General features: G+C 35.0%; 1 protein-coding gene across 1 annotated transcript; it reads right to left on the bottom strand.

Annotated features, from left to right (window-relative positions):
* Positions 1-5,328: 5,328 nt before the first annotated feature.
* LOC125919179 (olfactory receptor 6C75) lies at positions 5,329-6,356 on the bottom strand. The gene has a single exon (XM_049625686.1). The coding sequence runs from the start codon at positions 6,265-6,267 to the stop codon at positions 5,329-5,331; it is 939 nt and encodes a 312-aa protein (XP_049481643.1). The 5' UTR covers positions 6,268-6,356.
* Positions 6,357-15,631: the final 9,275 nt, after the last annotated feature.

The following is a 15,631-nucleotide window of genomic DNA, read 5'->3' as shown; positions in this document are numbered from 1 at the left end:
CATTTATGAACTTGACATCTGTTGGAATTTAATTCTCCGTGAGTTCCTGTCCCCTCAAAACCTTTGCAATATTGTATGGTCATGGAAACATAATAATACCATGAGGTTTGTGGTTGGAGGACAGGGAACATGACAGGCAAGGCTGATTTTACTTACCTGAAATACAACAATGATGATAAGATGCCTGTGAGAATGAAATGTGATAATACATATGCGGTGATCAAATAATTGTAGAAACTTTCTGCTTTTATTCAATGCATGAAAATTATTGTGACTGATATCAATGTAGAGTATGGATTAGTACCTCATGCTTTAGCCTAAGGTTTTCTTGGTTATTGCTATCAAAGAATAAAACTTTAAAGTGCTGTTGCATGAGTAATACTCTCCCTTATATAGTAATGGAATTGACTACATAATATTGTTCCAAGGCTTATGATGTACTCAGATCATGTAATTTGTATGTGGATTCTAGATGTCACTGATTTTGATGAGTGTACGGAAAGACTCTTTTTCATTAGGTAAGAGATTAATTCTCTGCTCAATATTTATATAATTGGGAAGGAGCAACATAAGGAAGGAATGGAGCATTCCTGGAGAAAGGCCTTTGTTCCTTGATAGCTCCTTCTCCCTTCCCTCTTTTCCATTAATTTTGAGATGCAGTGCCATTCAGACTATGTCATCCATATTTATTTTTAAAAAATGTTTATTTATTTAAGTTTGAGAGGGGGTGGGGCAGAGAGAGAGGGAAAGAAAGAATCTCAAGCAGCCTCTGCACTGTCAGCACGGAGCCTGACATGGGGCTCAAACTCATGAGATTATGACCTGAGCCAAAAGCAAGAGCCAGAGGCTTACCCGACTGAGCCACCAAAGGCACTCCCCAGGAAAGTTAATTCTTAACTAATGTCTAGTTTCTAATAATAATTCTTTTCATGTGGAATTTGCCAAATAGCATGTTTGGTCACATAAAGGGGGAAGAAGACCATGATTTATCTGATATTCTCTGAATGTTATTTTAAATGGCAAATAATTTCATTTGTGCATCCAACTCAAACTTTATTTACTGCAAAACTTGATATTCTTTCTGTGCTCTTAGGCTCTTCCTCCTCTGCCTTTTCACCCATTTCTACCTCTCTCCTCGTGAACTTTATTAATGACTTCAGTTTAAGGAGGGATTTAAGATAGAATTCTTAAAAGATTGAATTGAAAAGTTTCCCTTAGCATTGCATGTATTAGAGGTAAAAAAAAAATAGCTGAATATTTATGAAAGCAAATGGATAATATAAAAAGTAGTTCTAGAGAACTGGAAAATATCACACCTCTCCTGAGTTATAAAGTTGCTTCTAAAAAAAGGAATATGTAGTTTGCCTTTTATAGAAAACATAAATGGAATGCCTTAGAAAAATGTTATCACATTTACTGTATTAGTACTTAGAGGAATTTAATTAAGTACAGGCAGCCTGGTTAAGATCAATGCAGAAATGTTGTGGAAGGTACAAAATAACTGATTTCTTCCTTTTCTATTCTAATTATCTATTCATCTAGCTCACTTTTCCTTCTGAGTATTAAAAACAATTTTTTTTAATGTTTATTTATTTTTGAGAGACAGGGAGAGACAGTGCGAGCAGGGGAGGGGCAGAGAGAGAGGGAGACAATCTGAAGTAGGCTCCAGGCTCTGAGCTGTCAGCACAGAGCCCTACAAGGGGCTCTAACTCACAAACTGCCAAGATAATGACCTGAGCCAAGGTCAGACGCTCAGCTGAATGAGCCACCCAGGCACCCCTGAGCATTTATAAGACAAAATGAAGGCTTTTCCAAAATTGTCTGATTGTGTGATTCTTTCTTAGATTTTGTGATCTGTAAGTTTTAGTGATTACTTTTTCTTTAGCCAATCATCACTTTGTATTAAGATCCCAAGAGATTCAATGGCCCATGAATGGTTAATACTTTTTGGAGAGTATTTTGTAATCTCTAGAGCTTGAGGAATGCTTCATGAGAATAGGAGTCAATGAAATTCCAATTTGCAATGCTATTAAGAAATTTTTATTCTAAGCTCCCACTTTATGTTTAATAGAATCAACTTTTAGGATGATAATTCACCAATGAAAATAAATGATTTCTTATGTTTTCAATAACCACAAAACAGTAAAGTGACAGTAACTGTGATTTGATTTTAAAAAAGGTTATGGCACAAGTGTGTGTGATCATTACATACGTGTAATTTCCCTTGTTAAAGGGAAGGCGTTTTAGAAATATTAGTGTGAAAAATAATATGAACTTAATATTTTTGAAAGCCTCTAAAACATAACATATATCTGATACATTTCTCACCAACCATCACATTTGCAATAAAAATTTCATTATTTCATAATACTTTACAATAATATTTCACCTTACGCTTATGAACAATGTGAATATTAGAATCAACTTTTTCCAGAGAAGTTTCTGTCAATCAAGAGGATCACCTTTCCCTTCCCTCTTATTTTTCTTCCTCTCTTTCTTCTGTCTACCTACATACCTATTATATATACCATATGTATAGTATATATTCATTTAGTTAACATTTTCATGTTGTTTGTATACACTCCTTATATATATATACATATATGTATATGTATATATATATAATCAGTTTTATAATTTAAATGTTTTTATTTAAATTTAAGTTAAATACAGTGTAATATTGGTTTCAGGAGTAGAATTTAGTGATTTATCACTTACATACAACACTCAATGCTCATCATAAGTGGCCTCCTTAATACCCATCACCCATTTAGCCCATCACACCACCAACCTCCCTCCGTCAACTCTCAGTTCGTTCTCTATTATTAAGAGTCTTTAATGGTTTGCTTCCTTCTCTGTTTTTTTCTATGTTCATCTGTTTTGTTTCTTAAATTCCACATATGAATGAAAGCATATTGTATTTGTCTTTCTCTGACTGACTTATTTCACTTAACATTATACACTCTAGTTCTATCCATGTCATTGCAAATGGCAAGATTTTATTCTTTTTGATGGCAGAGTAGTGTGTATGTATATATATATATGTGTGTGTGTGTGTATATATGTGTGTGTGTATATATATATATATATATGTGTATATATATATGTATATAGATGCCACATCTTTATCCACTCATCAGTCGATGGACATTGGGCTCTTTCCATAATTTGGCTCTTGTTGATAATGCTGCTATAAACATCAGGGTGCATGTACCCCTTCAAATCAGTGTTTTTCATCCTTTAGGTAAATACCTAGTAGTACACTTGCTGGGTTGTAGGGTTGTTTTATTTTTAGCTTTTTGAGGAAACTCCATACTATTTTACAGAGTGGCTGCAGTAGTTTACATCTACACCAACAGTGCAAAAGTGTTCCCCTTTCTCCATATCCTCATCAACATCTGTTGTTTCCTGAGTTGTCAATTTTAGCTATTCTGACAAGTGTGATGTGGTATCTCATTGTGGTTTTGGTTTGTATTCCCCTGATGATGAGTGATGTTGTGCATCTTTTCATGTGTCTGTTAACCATCTGGATGCTTGGAAAAATGCCTATTCATGTTTTCTGCCCATTTCTTTTGTTTTATCTTTTATTTTTTTAATGTTTATTTTTGAGAGAGGGAGAGAGAGGCAGACAGAGAGAGTGTGAGTAGGGGAGGGGCAGAGAGAGAGATTGAGAGATAGACAGACAGACAGACAGAATCTGAAGTCGGCTCCAGGCTCTGAGCTGTCAACACAGAGCCTGATTCAGGGCTCAAACCCATGGACCAGACCATGAGATCATGAACTGAGCTGAAGTCAGATGCTTAAACAACTGAGCCACCCAGGCACCCCTTCTACCCATTTCTTAACTGGATTATTTGTTTTTTGGGTATTGAGTTTGATAAGTTCTTGCTTTTGCATTTCAGCTTACTTGTGATTTTCTTACAAAAGTAAACCTATATAATTTCATTTCTTACAAATTGCCCCAATATGGAATTTATAATTGAATAAAATGATAAATTAATTTTCATTTTGTGGTAATATTATGTTAAATCCTTTTTTAAAAAAATGTAACCCATTCCATGAAAGGACAATGGTAAGAAATAAGTGAGTGTTCACAGACACTCTTGTCTATGAGATACAAGAAAAGGTATTTCTGTCTGGGAGTTAGAAACTATGTACAGCTCTTTACATTAACCTATGTATCAGACCAAGCTGGAAATCAAGAAACCAAAGTCAAATCCACTTACCTAGTATCTAGTTATATTCACAACTGCTGTCTTAAGACAACCAGTTTTCTTAGTGATACATAGGTGCCAAAGGGGATATTAACTGTAGGAGCCAGGCTTGGACACATTTTTTACAATTCTGAAGTTGTCAGAGTCATTTTCTTGGATATTATTGAGGGAGGTAGGACATGCTGTAAAAGAGGCAAAGGACAGATAAACACAGTGTGTAGATTTGCTAATAAGGAAAACTAAGGCATAAATAAGTCATGTATCATCATTTCCAAGAAACTCTTTGGAGTCTCTATGTCCTATCATTCCAGATTATGAAATTGTTGTTTCATATCAGTAGGAAAGACCATTTTTGTATCAGTTGAAAGAGTTTGAATATAAATATGACATTTATCAGGATAGCTTAATTTACCTTTATATACCATGCTTTTCCCTTTCAAATATGATTGGCAGAGAGGGAATTCTTCAGTTAATCTATTTTCTTTTAAGAACATATCAGTGGAAGAAAAAGGTAAATTTCATGTCTTGTACTGAAACTTCTATATTTTCCTACAAAAACTAGTATAAAATAGATACCATCTCATTTCAAATGGCAAAGATAAGGCTGACAGCAGATTTTATCTTAAATTTCTATTTGATTTTTCAGCATGTTTTAATTACATTTTATTGATAAACTCATGGAGATATTTTAATAATGCTTTAATTTTAAATGTTTTATTGATGACACAGAAGTAGAAATTTAAGAAATATTAATTGATACATATTATTATTTCTCGTAAAATACATTTCATAGTGCTTGTGGTTTTTAGTAGCTTCTTATAGTATAGCAATATGTATCTTTTCTATGAATGTTTAAGCTGCTTTGCTTTGATATGAGAAACAATGGAGATTATTGACACATGAATTTTAGTTACACAGGATAAGATTGACTATTTTCTATACAGAAAGCCAGTTAAGACCTGGTTTTTAGGCTAGTAAGAAAAAGAGGCGTTGTTTATATACATATGTCTAACTGAAAGAATGAATTGAGGTGTTTGAAGAATTTATGTAGAGAAAGGCAGAGAGTTCTTCATTCAGCTTTACTTTTAAGGGTATACTTTTTTCATAATAACATTCATTTATTTGAGTAAAAGGCCATACTCTGGACCACATTCTTAAAGGCTTGCTTCACCTGCTGATTCCTTAGTGTATATATGAAAGGGTTTAAGAGAGGAGCCACTGAGGTATTGAGCACAGCTACTCCTTTGCTTAAAGTCACCCTTTCCCTTGCAGAACGCTTAATGTACATGAAAATGCAGCTTCCATAAGAGAGGGAGACCACTATCATGTGGGAGGAACAAGTGGAAAAGGCTTTCTTCCTTTGACTTGTGGAAGGAATTCTCAGAATTGTACGGATGATGTATGTGTAAGAGAGAATAACTAGCGTTAAGGTGACCATAAGTGTTACCACCGCTAAAAAAAATGCCATGAGTTCTAGAAAGTGAGTGTTTGTGCAAGAAAGCTGTAGAATTGGAGAAGCGTCACAGATAAAATGATCAATTACATTGGAGGCACAGAAATCCAACTGTAGAAGCAACAGTATTGGTGGAAAGATGATCAGGAATCCTGCAAGCCATGAGCTAAAGACAAGAAGGGTGCAGACTCTGCTGCTCATGATGGTCATGTAATGGAGAGGCTTGCAGATGGCCACGTAGCGGTCATAGGACATGGCAGCCAGAAGGTAAAATTCTGTCACCCCCAAGAAGATGAAGAAAAATAGCTGAGTCACACAACCATTGTAGGAAATGGTTCTGTCCCTTGTCACAAAAGTGACAAGGAATCTGGGAATGCAGACAGATGTGAATGATATTTCTAGGAATGAGAAGTTTCGAAGGAAGAAATACATTGGAGTCTGCAGGTGGGCATCTGAAAGGGTGAGGGTGACAATGATCAGGTTCCCAGTCACACTTAGCATGTAGGTAGCAAGAAGAAATACGAAAAGTACAACCTGCCACTGTGGGTCATTTGTCAATCCAAGAAGAATAAATTCTGTTACTGAGGTGTAATTTTTCATTATCTTCCTTCTTTATAATGATATTTTTGTGTAGCTGTAAAATAGATGAAAAAATAAGAAAAGTTACGACACCAGGAAAGAAAAACATACACACATACACAAACACATAGACACCCTTTTAAATAATGTTTGTTTATTTTGAGATAGAGGGAAGGAAGGGGCAGAGACAGAGGGAGAGAGAGAATCCCAAGCAGTCTCCGTGTTGTCAGCGCAGAGTCTTACCTGGGGCTTGATTATATGAACTGTGAGATCATGACCGGAGCTGAAATAAGAGTCAGGTGCTTAACTGACTGAGTCACCCAGGCACTCCAACTTAAATAAATAAATAAATAAATAAATAAATAAATAAATTTTAAGTCATTGCTGCCTTATATTTTTAGAGAAACATGATACTGACATTTATAATAATTATATAATAATATATAATAATAAATGTTAGTATGTCATATATTAATTCATTATTCTTGTATATCTTTCATTGTATTCTCACATATCTCGGTATAAATCCCTGTCTTCTGAATATTTTGGTATATACCTGAAAACAAGAAAAAAAGATTAAAACCTCTAAGATGAAAACCTTTTCTAATAAAACTCAGCTTACTCCCAGCATACTACAAAATTTTGAAGGTATTTTTTGTTACTTTCTTCATCATATATATTTTAACTTTTCTATTTTGAATAACCATTTGTCTTCTCCCATTCAAACTTTTACAATCTTCAGAGACCACTTACTTGCCCATCTGGTAGAATAATGTTCCATGATAACAGTATACAGACACATTTAATGCATGGGAGGGTAGTCCCAATCGAATTCCAATGTCTGTGTCACAAGACATTCTAGTTTTAATTAGTAATTTGCCATAGTGGTCTTTTCTAAGATTATAAACATATTCTTAAATATATTTGTATTTAGTATCTACCTATCGTGAGTCTGCTCTCTGATACATAAAGCACTACTGTTTCTTAAGTCCTAATTTTATTTTTGTAAATTGTAAATTGTAAATTTTGTAAATTCTAAAATGATTTTGGGGCTCCTGGCTGGCTCAAAGGAGCGTGTTACTTTTGATTTGGGGTTGTGAGTTCAAACCCCATGTAGGATGTAGAGATTATCTCAATAAAAAAACTTAATAAAATCATTTAGCACTTTTCCATAATATTGCCTATTGTTTTCTTGAGGGAGACAAAAGGTACGCTTTTGGGAAGCAAGGATTATTTCTTATTTCTTTTATTTTTCATCTTTGGCTTTAATGCAACTCTTGATGTTTATCAGGATTTGATTTTTTCCTGTTTAAAGTTTTTATTTTCCATAAAAGCTTTAGATGCGCTGTCATCTAAGATCATTTTAAAAAATGCTTAACTGTCCATACAGCCTAAGTCTGTAATGTCTCCTTTGTTTTCTACATCCTTCTGAGGTTTCAGAGCTTTCAAAAGGAATGGTATTTTCTGAGAATTAGCCAATTAATTTAGTGTGTTAATGAACACATTAAAATCTTTACCTGATTGCTAGGAGGGGATTATTCCTACTTTGCATCATCTCTCCTCCTCGTGGTCATAAGATATGCATTTTTTTTTTTTTTTGTCTTCTGCCTTTACATGATGGATGCTAACCCTCACTGTATAAAATTCACATTGTGTAAAATTAAAACAGAAAATGTATCTGCTCAGCGTTAAGACACATGAAATAGTTTCAAATCTTGCACAAAAATGATTACATGGTATCTTGATATTGATTATATTAAAAATAATTATTAAAAGACATTTAGATTAAGAACACAAAAATATGTAGTCTTATCAATCACTGAATATTTACATTATAATGAACAAAAATGTTGCATGAAACTATTACATTGTTGCAGTTTAAAAATTTCTTCATTTATATATTTCATATAAATTGTGTGGTTTAATTTAGTCATATATAGTATTGTGCATAATTGAGAAAACTTGCATAAAGCATAAATTTATCCTATTAAAGCAAAATTGCATTCCTGAAAGAAACTACTAAAGACATACTTTTTTTTTAATGTTTATTCATTTTTGAGAGAGAGAGAGAGAGAGAGAGGGAGAGGCAGAGCATGAGTGGGGGAAGGGCAGAGAGAAAGGGAGACACAGAATCTGAGGCAGGCTCTAGGCTCTGAGCTGTCAGCACAAAGCCTGATGCAGGGCTTGAACTCACAAACCATGAGATCATGACCTGAACCAAGTTGGACGCTCAACCGACTGAGCCACCCAGGTGCCCCAAGACATACTTACTTTTATGGTAAATATGGTTGGTTTAGTCATTGTCATTTCTAATGGCTTATTTAATTTGTTTAAATGTAAGAATTTTGGGAATTTTCAAAAGTCTTTGCAATCTGTTTCTTCTCTGTAATCTTATCCTTGTAACCAAGTATTCAAAATATTGATAAAGCATAATTCAGGGAGCTTCTCTGCAATTTTTATAAAAAGGGCATACATCAACTTATTTCTATACATTAACCCAGATTTCTCGAAGGATCTGAGTTCTCAAGATATCCTACCTATTGCCACTTTAAGAAGTATTGTCTTGATACTTGAAATGAAGTAAGTGATAGTTGAAATGAAATAAGTTATAGTTGAAATGAAATAAGTTATAGTTGAATGAAATAAGTTATGGTTGAAATGAAGTTATAGTTGGAATGTCTTTCCAGGTATGGTGGGCAAGATGATATGATCTTAGTAATGTTATTCAGGCTAGTTATCATTTTATCTGCTCCATTCACAATGGACTCAGGGGGATTAGCTGAGTAAATAAACAAAAGGTACCATGGAGATTGGTGTTCTCCAGACACCAGCATTCAACAATAGTCCAAATTAGTAAATAATTTAGAATAGATTATTTTGGTGATTGTGGCCTGAAATCAGAGCAGAAAAAATACATAGAAGAATTTAAATTATAAAAATATTCACATTGTGCAAAACTAAAACTTAAGTATACCTGCTCAGTGTTAAGATACAGTGTTAAGACATAAAAGTAAATTATAAAAAGAATCCATAACTTCACAAGGAGAAGAAATTTAATGGTGTAAGAGATAAACAATTTCTCAATGGCAATAGATTTTAAATTGTGAACAAGTGGGCTTTTCTCTAATCTTAGGGAAAATATTAAGAATTCACCGTGATGTTTTAGACTGGGGCTGAGGTCTCAATCATTCTACACCATTAGAAATGCCATGTTTTTTAAGGTTTTACATTTTTACACTGAATGGTGACATAGAAAACCTGTCATGATTATAATCATTACCATTTATTCACTCCATGATTACTTTTGGGATGTTTTCTATGTGTTGGGGTCAAGCTTAGGTTCTGAGGGTAGAGAGATGGAAAAGACAACTGTGTGCATAATTTTCACTTCTTACAACAGAAGGTGAGAATTCTACGTTATTTTAGAAACCTCAGATTCCTTTTCTCATGTCCAAGATAAGCGATATGTCCCTCATCCCGTGCATCATTTTATTTTTCAGTGCAGTGATCCGAAAAGATGTCTGTAATATCCCATTTACATTCATCATTTGGAACTTATATTTAGTTGCTATTTAAGAGAGGACAGAGAACAAACTGAGGGGTGATGGGGGGAGGGTGGGAGAGAGGGGAAAATGGGTGATGGGCATTGAGGAGGGCACTTGTTGGGATGAGCACTGGGTGTTGTATGTAAGAGATGAACCATGGGAATCTACCCCAAAAACCAAGAGCACACTTTACACACTGTATGTTAGCCAATTTGACAATTAATTATATTTAAAAAAAAAAAAGAGGATTTCCATAAGACATATAAATAGTTTAAAATCAATGGAAATTTGGATTACTTGATGATCTTAAAATGTTAGACAATTTCTGAAGAAAGATTTTAAGATTTTTTTTTGGAGACATGAAATTATTCAAGGTATATGACTAAGTAATAAAGAGTACACACTAAAGAAAGAGACTATTAAAGCAAGCAGAACAGCTATTTAAATTCAAAGTATATTAGTCTGTTCATGAGAAAAGTCAAGAACTTGAATACTATGCCATACATGTGATCATGTTTTTAAAAATTTTTTTAATGTTTATTTATTTTTGAGAGAGAGAGAGAGAGAAAGAGTGAAAGCGAGCAGGGGAGGGTCAGAGAGAGTGGGAGACACAGAATCTGAGGCAGGGTCCAGGTTCTGAGCTATCAACACAGAGCCTGACACAGGGCTTGAACCCACAGACTGTGAGATCATGCCCTGACCCAAAGCCGGGCGTTTATCCGACTGAGCCAGCCAGGCACCCCTGTGCTCATGTTTTATTATAAACATTGTCAGAATAGTATCTACATGACATTTATGTGTAGGTCATCATATTATTTAAAATTTTATGTTATATAGAAACTGTTGTCACATCAAGATACATGGAAATTGCTTTAATGTATATGACCTCAACTTGATTAGGTATGGGAGGAAAGATGATTTTCCTTTTGCTCTTTTAGGTTCTTGGCTGAGAGCCCTCCCATCCCCCCCCCCCATAATAAAAAAAATTAACAGGAGAAAAACAGAAGTTAAATAGCATGTGTACCTCCTGTATACATGGGAGAGATCCAGGAAAACGGAGTAATTCCTCCAAATGGCTCAAGCCACCACCTTTAATAATATCCTCACCTGTAGCCAAAAGAAGATGTTGTGCAGTGGGGAGGGAGCCAGTTATAGGAAGTTATCAAGGGAAACACAGTGAAGGAGGGTATGGTTGTTGTACAGATTTGCATTGCTGCCTTCTCCTTTGGTAAGAGTTTCTAGAGATTTGATTATCCTCCACTTCTTGGTACAGAGAGGGAGATACCCTTACAAATGGAATTTTCTTACATAATGCAAATACCTTACAAAAAAGTGACTTCTCAGCTTACAGAGCTTTTCCTTTGTCTGTTATTTCTTAAACAAAACCAGCAAAAAATAATCCTATGCCAAAGAGACATATCAGGGGGTGATATAGTCTGCTCCCCTTCAGTACTTCTGCAAAGACCCTATTTCCAAATAAGGTCATATCTGTAGGTTTCAGATGGACATGACCTTTGAAGGGCACTATGCAAAGCAGTACAGGACCCAAACAGATACTTCTAATAACAGTTTAAGCAATAATGTATTTCCAGGGAGCAGAGAAACTTATGTGCCTCAAACTTTTTAGCAGAATTTGCTTTTATATCAATATTTTCAACAATAGATTATAGGGAGATGCATAAAGATTGACAGAATATAAGTAATAAAGCTGTTACATTAAGCATAACTTTATCAATGAAGAAAAACTTAATCTTTTATCCTTTAAAGACATATCCATCAAAGATTAAAGATTGTCTTAAATCAAGGGCATGCAATATAAGTTATTCATGATAAGACCTATATGTTTGTATTTTAGCTTTAGTTTACTTTTAAATTCACACCTGAGACCATCTCTCCCACCCCCCACCACCAGTGATTAAAGTGATACAATTCATCAGTTGGCTATCCACTATGCATAGTAAAAATATTAAATATATGGATATCTAGTATTCACCTTCATTTAAAGTTGTGAAATAAAAATGAATACAATGAATATATACAAAATTATAAATAAGCAAAAACACAGTTGGAAAAAATGAGTCAAGTTTATATATGGCGTGTTAATAAACTCCTTTCTATCATGTGGCTCAGTAGTTCATTTTACCTTCTGTTGTAAGCAACACGATGCTTCTTAGACATCTAAGGGCTTACCCCCAATCAGAAAAAAATTCTTAAACAATATTTTCCTAATTTTATCATTCTACAATGATCTTGCTGCAGAATTATCACATGGTTTTGTGACTTGAAACTGGGTTTGCCTTTAGGTGGATGTTGAGCCAAAAACAATGAGCAAGTTAAAGAATAGGAAAGGAAGGGTTTTACTTGCAACAAGTAAAGGAGAACACCTGGGATATTTCCTAAAGCGGTGTGTCCTTCATCAACAAAACTGGAGAAATTTTAAACCAAGGGTGAATACATATTCATCCAGAGGCTTGCAAAATGGGAAATTCAGCATGGAATTGGGAGAAAATTCCAAGGTGACTGAGTTAATTGAAATCACAAGGGCTGGCAAGGGTCACTTCTCTGGCTTTGGTTGGTGTGATCTCTTAAATTGTGCAAAGGCATTTAAATCCTGCAAACATAACAAGAATGCATCAGGCCAATCTTTACTTTTGAATCAGCCCTGGGAGTTCTACCACTGATTTATTGTTTCTCATATGACTGTGCTGTCTCCTGACCTTATAGTGGCTATTTGTTCTTACCTTGTTTTATTGACTATTGAAGTCTACTCTTCTGCAATTTCAACATATCCTATGAAGTTCTGCAAGAAATGTGCTTTGGACAAGTAGTGCTGCTCAGGTATAGGTCCCAAGATGGCAGGGGCCTAAAACAACTTTTCTTATGTCAAGAAATCTATGTCTCATCTTTTTCAGGGGACCCCAAACTCTTTCTGCTTATAGTTTTAAGGTAGTGATTTTGTATTTGTCATTTTTTTCCTGTATTTGTTAATTGGCATTATTCTGTAAGAAAGAATTCACTTTTTTCCACTTTTATTTAATTATACAATCATTTCTTTATAGTATGTACAAATGATTATTTTAAAAAGTTTCAAACACTTATTTATTTTTGAGAGAGAGAGAGCGAGTATATGGAGGAGAAGCAGAGAGATGGAGACAGAGGATCTGAAGTAGGCTCTGCGCTGTGAGCACAGAGCCTGATATGGGTCTTGAACTCACAAACCCACCATGAGATCATGACCTGAGCCAAAATCAAGAGTCAGCTGCTTAACCAACCTAGGTGCCACCCAAGCGCCCCAACACTAATGAATATAAATTGTATCCTTTGGATTATAATATAATACTAGATTCTTTATTTTTTAAATTCTCTATCTTTGGCCTTTGGATCTTTCAATGGCTCTTGAATCCTTTCAACCTGACTCCATCTTAAAAAATTTTTGTTTTTTTGAGTTTTGAGGTTTTCCTAGGGTCTGTCAGTGGACAGTGATGAGAAATCTTTCTGTGCACGCTAATCCATGTATACAAAGCATCAGCATGCATTTATGTATCAATATACCTGTATATACACATGTACATTTTTTTAAATGTTTATTTTATTTTTGAGAGAGACAAAGTATGAGCAGGGGAGGGTCAGAGAGAGAGGGAGACACAGCATCTGAAGCAGACTCTAGGATCTGAGTTGTCAACACAGAGCCCGACACAGGGCTCAAACTCAACAACCATGAGATCATAACCTGAGCTGAAGTCAGACGCCCAACCGACCCAGCCCCCCAGGTCCCCCTACAAATACAAATACATTTGTAGAGAGTGTTGATTCTCATTATTCCAGGTGGTTATGCTCCATAAGCTTTCCACACTGAATTAGCAATATTGAGTTTTTGTTCCTAGGGGGAATAGAAAGGTACATTCCTTCAAGCCTCTGTCACATCATTTTCACCAACTCAAACCACTTGTTATTATATAGGTTATATGCAATTTGTGCTATATGGCTTAGTTTTCCAGTGTCCTTTTAGAACAGACCAGTCTAATTAGCACTGAAACCCTGCTCTACATAATCATTTTCCTGTATGATATCTTAGAGATATTTAAAAATTCTTCCACAGCCTCTTGATCTGCAGAACTTGCCTAACCTGCAAATTTAACATTTCTTACACCTTGTCACCTTTTGAAAAATGTTAGCCAACAGCACTAGCTCTGTAGAGTTTAACATTTCCTAATAATGAGAAAACATGACCATAAATTTCTTTGGCTTTCAGACTTACAATGCTGTCGTTATGCCCCCCCCCTTTTTTTTAAATCTGTTTTCAGAGAACAAGCTGAGAATTGCTGGAGGTGTTGGGTGGGGGAATGTGCTAAATTTGTGATGGGCATTAAGGAAGGCACTTGTGATGAGCACTGGGTGTTCTATGTAAGTGATGAACCACCAAATTCTACTCCTGAAACAATTATTACACTATATGTTACTAATTTGGATTTAAAAAAAAGTATAAAATCTGTTTTCATTTCATGCATCTACAAATTTGTCTGCTTTTCATCTTCTCCATGGCTTCATGACACAGTAAAGATGCTACTTTAGCATTTTCAATAGAAGCCTCACGTACAGAGTGACAAAATTTCCTCTTCCTTTTTCTGGATGTACTACGTTGTTGATCTATTAGCATTAAGCCAACAGTCCTAGAACTCATGCCTGGCCCAAACTTACCCAATAGATAGGTATTTTCTCTGTAAGTCACATCACAGTTCTTGCTCTCAAGACACTTAGTGCTATAGCACTGTGCTCTGGGTTCATTAAAAGCAGTGAAATAATTAAAACAGAAAAATGTGAAAAATGTGGCATTATGTAGGCCTTGACAAAGACTTTGTTTAAGGTATGAGAGCTGAAACAAGAAGGCAGAGCATCACCTTGTTTAACCTCTGCTGGGAACAGGTGTAATGGGTAACTCAAACTTTTTGCTGCTCTGCACATGTCCTGGACTGGCTCAAAAAGTGTCCCGTAGATTGATTTTGGGGTTGCAAATACATGCTAGAGAGTAGGAAAATGTACAAATAAGGAGTCTGAATAAGGAGGAACAACTTTATATGAAACGAATGTAAGTTCATGATCCCTCCAATGTCGGTTCTTCAGACTTCATTCTTTATAAAATAGATTTATTTGTCAGTGTATGTCCCTCTTGATTTCTACTGACATCCTGGGTGACTATTTGTCGTTTTCATTTGGTGAACTCAAACACTATGGGTTGTTTACTGTTCTATGGGTGGTTAAAATTGCATGGATATAAAATTGCTAACTGTAAAACTATTTGTATAATGTATGGCTTAAGGAATTATCAAGACAGCTGAAGGCAGATTTTAGGATGAGCTTTCTGGAATGATCTCAAAGCTGCCTCACAAAACTGAGCCCAAGAGAGCTGCTCCTCAGGAATCTAGTACTATTGCTACAAAATGTAGAGTCATCTGAATCTACTATGCTCTATACTAGCAATACAGATATTTAACTGTTACTAAGTTTAGAGTTTGTACCTTTTACAAATGTATCTGATTGGCAGAACTAAAATTACATTTAGAATCCTAGCTTCAAGGACAACTTAAAATGTAGTCTTTGCCGTCCTTGCATATAGATAGACATATTTGATGGAATTTGGAAGATGCAAAATGTTTAAGTTCATAATGTTTTTAGAGTAGTGATAGACAAAAGATAAATTTAAATTATTCACATCAATAAATCAAGTAAGCATTATTGTAATCCTCAATTTACAGATGTGGGAGTAGCATATAATGTACTGTAGAAGGACAGTTTTCCTGCAGACACTGTTGTGATACATAAAGCTGAATTACTTTTGAGTA

This window comes from Panthera uncia, chromosome B4, assembly GCF_023721935.1.
Source record: "Panthera uncia isolate 11264 chromosome B4, Puncia_PCG_1.0, whole genome shotgun sequence".
Lineage (NCBI taxonomy): Eukaryota > Metazoa > Chordata > Mammalia > Carnivora > Felidae > Panthera > Panthera uncia.
Note: the sequence above shows the minus strand (reverse complement) of the source record. Positions and strands in the feature narration are given on the sequence as shown.

Bases quoted from the DNA above. Each gene is read 5' to 3' on its own strand.
- LOC125919179 (XM_049625686.1), bottom strand. From the start codon at position 6,267: ATGAAAAATTACACCTCAGTAACAGAATTTATTCTTCTTGGATTGACA.